At 36.5% G+C, this 4,490-nt stretch overlaps 1 protein-coding gene across 1 annotated transcript; it reads right to left on the bottom strand.

Annotated features, from left to right (window-relative positions):
• Window positions 1-2,684: 2,684 nt before the first annotated feature.
• Window positions 2,685-4,490, bottom strand: LOC107468844 (pentatricopeptide repeat-containing protein At1g74600, chloroplastic-like). The gene is made up of 2 exons (XM_021133851.1): window positions 3,769-4,490; window positions 2,685-3,123 (listed from the first exon to the last, which is right to left on the bottom strand). The coding sequence occupies exons 1-2, from the start codon at window positions 4,488-4,490 to the stop codon at window positions 2,685-2,687; spliced, it is 1,161 nt and encodes a 386-aa protein (XP_020989510.1).

Below are 4,490 nucleotides of genomic sequence, written 5' to 3'. Positions count from 1 at the left end.
TATTTATCTAAATTTTAAATTAAAATTTTGTAATTTTTAAATTTTAAATTATTTAAATAAAATTAAATAAAATAAAAAATAAAAAAATCAAACCAATACAACACTATTTAAAACATTATATCAACGTTATTTTTTCTTATATAAAAAGTCACAAATTCTATAATTGGATCGGATTATATCGAATTTTCAAAAAATTTCATGCAATCTAAATCGTACATTTTTGCCTTATAGTCGAACAAAACCGCACAGTAAACACCTTACTTTTTGTGAGTGGGTGAGGCTGGTTACAGGCAAAATCATGCCATGCGTGGCCCTTTTGTGCGCGCGAAAGCTTGGTCAGTGACTCGGTGTGAAAACACTGCGTGCAAGTCTTCTATATGTGTGCACGAGTCGTCGCGTTTTTGAACCCTAATGCTCATCTCTCTTCTCCCTCTCATCGCACAGGAGTGCCTCCTACACCCTACCACTTCTCATCTCCCATTAGCTCGCCTCTTCTATCACTTACCTCAGTTTCAGCCTTATCGCCCTCACTCTCAGAATACAAAACTCGTAGCATCCTTTATTTTTTCTCTCTCTGCCTCCATCATCAGTCCCGACGACATTTCGTCGACCACTTCTGCTGTCTCTAACTCCAACGATATCACAGCACCCTTCTTCATCTTCTCTTCTTCCTCTGTTCTTATTTCATAGTTCCAGGTTAATTGTACAATCATCTTTTATTTCTTTGTTATTTAATCCCCTGTTAGTTAATTGTAGGTTGCTTAGGATAATTTTTAGTTAGTTATTGGAACGAACTTAGATTTAACTTTTTTTCGGTGAATTTAGGTGGTTAAGATAGAATTAGACTAAATTATTAGTAAGGTAATGCAAAAAAAAAAATTCAGATTTTGGATTTTAAACCCAAAAAAAACCAATATTAAATGAAAAAAAAGTCCAAACCAAATTATATCATTTTGATTTTTTAATCCAAATCATTTAAATCCTAGATCCAGATCCGGATCCAAATTTAGATGCAAAATTAAAAAAAAGATTAACTACAAAAAATGTCTCTGAATTATTTAAATGCTGACAAAAATACATCTGAATTTTATTATCGATAAAAATATTTTTAAATAATTTAAAAATACATAAAAATGTCCAATAATAAATATATATTTACTCCATCTTTTCTCATTAGTTCATAAGCTTCTAAGGCCTCTACGCCTTTACCATGATAAGCATAGCTCACAATCATGGATGTCCAACCTATTACATCTGTCTTCTCAGCATCATTAAACGCCTTTTGGCATTCTAAAATACTTCCACATTTTGAATACATTGTCATTAGCGAACTTCCAATATAAACATCTGCTTGTAAACCCAATTTTTGGACGTAGGCATGCAATTGAGTTCCGATTTCTGATTGATACGAAATTGCAGCAGCTCCGAGAATGGATGAAATTACGGAAGAGTCCACTGATACATCAGCGAAGAGCATCTCACGGAATAACAAAAATGCCTTTTCAATTAGGCCGCTTTGGGCTTATCCTGCAACCATCGAAGAGCATGCAAATGCATCCTTTTCGGGTAGCATATCAAACACTGTCCTTGCCAAATTCAAGCTTCCACACTTTGAATACATATTTACCAATGCTCCACAAAAGGCTGAGTTTTTTCCTATTTCTAAACGAAAAGCATAACCATGAATTTCTTTACCAATCTGCAAGGACTGAAGAGTGGAACAAGCAGATAGAGTTGGTATTAAGACCACATGATCGGGGAGAATTTTTTGATATATCATATCTCTAAACAGCTGAAGAGCTTGCTCTGCATATCCATGCTCTGCCAAACCAGAAATCATGGAGGTCCACGAGACATTGTCTTTTACCGGAACTTGCAGAAAAACTTTATAGGAAGAAGGGACAAAAGTACACTTGAAAGTTCATACATTGGACAGTAATACACTTGAATCGTTTAATGAGTCACGCATGCACAGTAATTATGCACTCCGGCGGATAAAATCACCATTCCGGCCATCAGCGTGTGGCGTTTAAGTGGACAGGTGGCTCTATTTTATCCTTGCTGGCACGTTCACAGTGAGTGACCTGGGTATTTAGTGCCAACTCAGAAATTATAATTTATTTTAATGATTAATTAAAATAAACCCTTCCTTCTCTTTTATCTTCAGAAAGAAGATGCTATGTGTTGAAACCCTAACACCTTAACCAATAACTAAGAATATGGACTCACTCTAGAAAAAATCGAGCTCTTTATCCCTAAATTATGGCAGCGCTGTTGGTGGCAGATCTTCGTTGTTGAAGAACAAGAAAAAGAAGAAGTTTGAGTACAACAATGGCAAGTATTTGCACAGAATTGAAGCTGTGGTACTCAAGTCTGGAATAGAGTGAAATCCAGACAGATCCTTGTGAGTATTTTGTTTAGCTGGACGAAGTAGAAGGAAAAACAAGAAATGTGGGGATAGAGGTTGTATCTGAAGAAAGGCCATTGAAACAATCATACCAGAAGATGAATGAGCTTACAGAGTGTGCCATCGAATTGAAAGAAGATATGCAACAGTTACAAAAGACAGTTAATACGATTAAGGGTGAAATAAAGTGTATTAAAAATATGGTTGTGGGCATTTGTTTAGGGTTGAGTTTTTGGACATTATTGATCACCTAACCTTGCATTGAAGTTTCTATCAATCAGAACATTTGTTGATTTCTGTGGATCACAAGTGGTGTTGATGAATGAAGGGTATCAATTTCCTTTGCAGTTTGCAATGCCAAACGAACCCTTCTTCCCCAATTTGGAAGCTTGCTATTATTGCTCTGGATTTTGGACAAGATATCAATCTCGTTATCAACCTCGTTGTTGCTGATGATGAACTCTGGTGCAGATGCAAAGGAAGAAGAAGAAACCATTACAGCTTTATAGACATAACCATGGCTTCCTTTGCCGAGGAGCTTGCGCTCTGAGAAGCCATTGGTGGCAGCTTCAAGGTCACTGTAATGGAAGTGTTGGATCTTGATGGGTTTTTCTTTTTCTTTGTTGTTCTGTTTTTTTGAAATGGTGGCGGTGGAAGAAGAAGAAAAAGAAGGTGATGGTGTGAGAGAATTGGAGGTTGAAACTGCGGATTCAACCCTGTAAGAGAAATTGAGGTACACCATCAATCAAAGTTTCAAGCTTTTGGTGTGAATCAATGAAGGGGTGGAAGAGAAAGAAGATGTTAGGGTTTCACACTTAATTTTGCCTAATTAATCATTAAAATAAATTAATTTTTTTTGAGTTGGCACTAAATGCCCAGGTCACTCACTGTGAACGTGCCAACAAGAATAAAATAGAGTCACTTGTCCACTCAAACTAACCACGCCATACGTTGATAGCCGGAATGGTGATTTTGTCCGCCGGAATGTATACTTACTGTGCACGCATGACTCATTAAACGATTCAAGTGTATTATTGTCCAGTGTATGAACTTTCAGGTGTACTTTTGTCCCTTCTTCCAACTTTATAAGACTCCTCCAAATTGCCACACTTTGAGTATATTGTGAAAAGGGAACAGCCGACCGAAGCTTCAGTCACGAACCCAGACCTTAAAGTGTAACTATGCATCTGTGTCACTAAAGTTAAGCAGCTAATAATACTTAACACACTACTAATACAATACTCATTAGATTTCACTCCTTCTCTTAACATTACCCGGAATAACTCAACCACCCTCCTAGACTTTTGGTAAATTTATTTAAGATTTGGAAAATAAATTTAATATAGATATATAATGATTACCATTGTGCAAAAGATGACAGGATGGCTGCCCATGTGCCCTGATCCTTCTTATTTTCCATCTCATTGAAGGCTAATTCTGATAGTTCAACTTCTCCCATTTTTGCATACATGTTGATCAAAGCAGCCCCAACATTAAGGTACAAATAGAACCCTAATTTTAATATCAGGGAATGAATTTGGACTGCCAGATCAATCATCCCAGGTTTTGCACATGCAGAAAGCACACTCGTAAGGGTATAGCTATTTATCTCCTCCCCTATTTGCCTCATATCATTGAAAAGCTTTAATGCAGAAAAAATATCATTGTCTAGCACAAACCCAGAAATTATTGCAGTCCAAGAAACCACATTATGGACTGACATATGTGAGAATTCTCTAAAAGCTTCATCCATACACCGAAATTTGGCATAAAAATCAACAATAGCAGTCTTGACAAAGATATCAGTTGCACAACATTTGACAACACAACCATGAACAACTTTACCCATCTGCATATCTTTAAGGATACAACATGCTGTTAAGACGCTTGGAAATGTATAACTATTTGGCATCAGATATGCTCGCAACATTTGGCGAAACAAATTCAAAGCAACGCAGCTTTCTCCAGTTTTAACTGCCCCAGAAATAATAGTACTCCAACATGCCACATTAGTGCATGAAAGATAATTAAAAAACGTAAGAGCCTCCTTAAAGCCATGGAATTTGGAAAACGTTTGTAACAT

The sequence above is a fragment of the Arachis duranensis genome, chromosome 10 (genome assembly GCF_000817695.3).
Source record: "Arachis duranensis cultivar V14167 chromosome 10, aradu.V14167.gnm2.J7QH, whole genome shotgun sequence".
Classification (NCBI taxonomy): Eukaryota; Viridiplantae; Streptophyta; class Magnoliopsida; order Fabales; family Fabaceae; genus Arachis; species Arachis duranensis.
The sequence above is the reverse complement of the archived record's forward strand: the minus strand, read 5'-3'. Positions and strand labels throughout refer to the sequence as shown.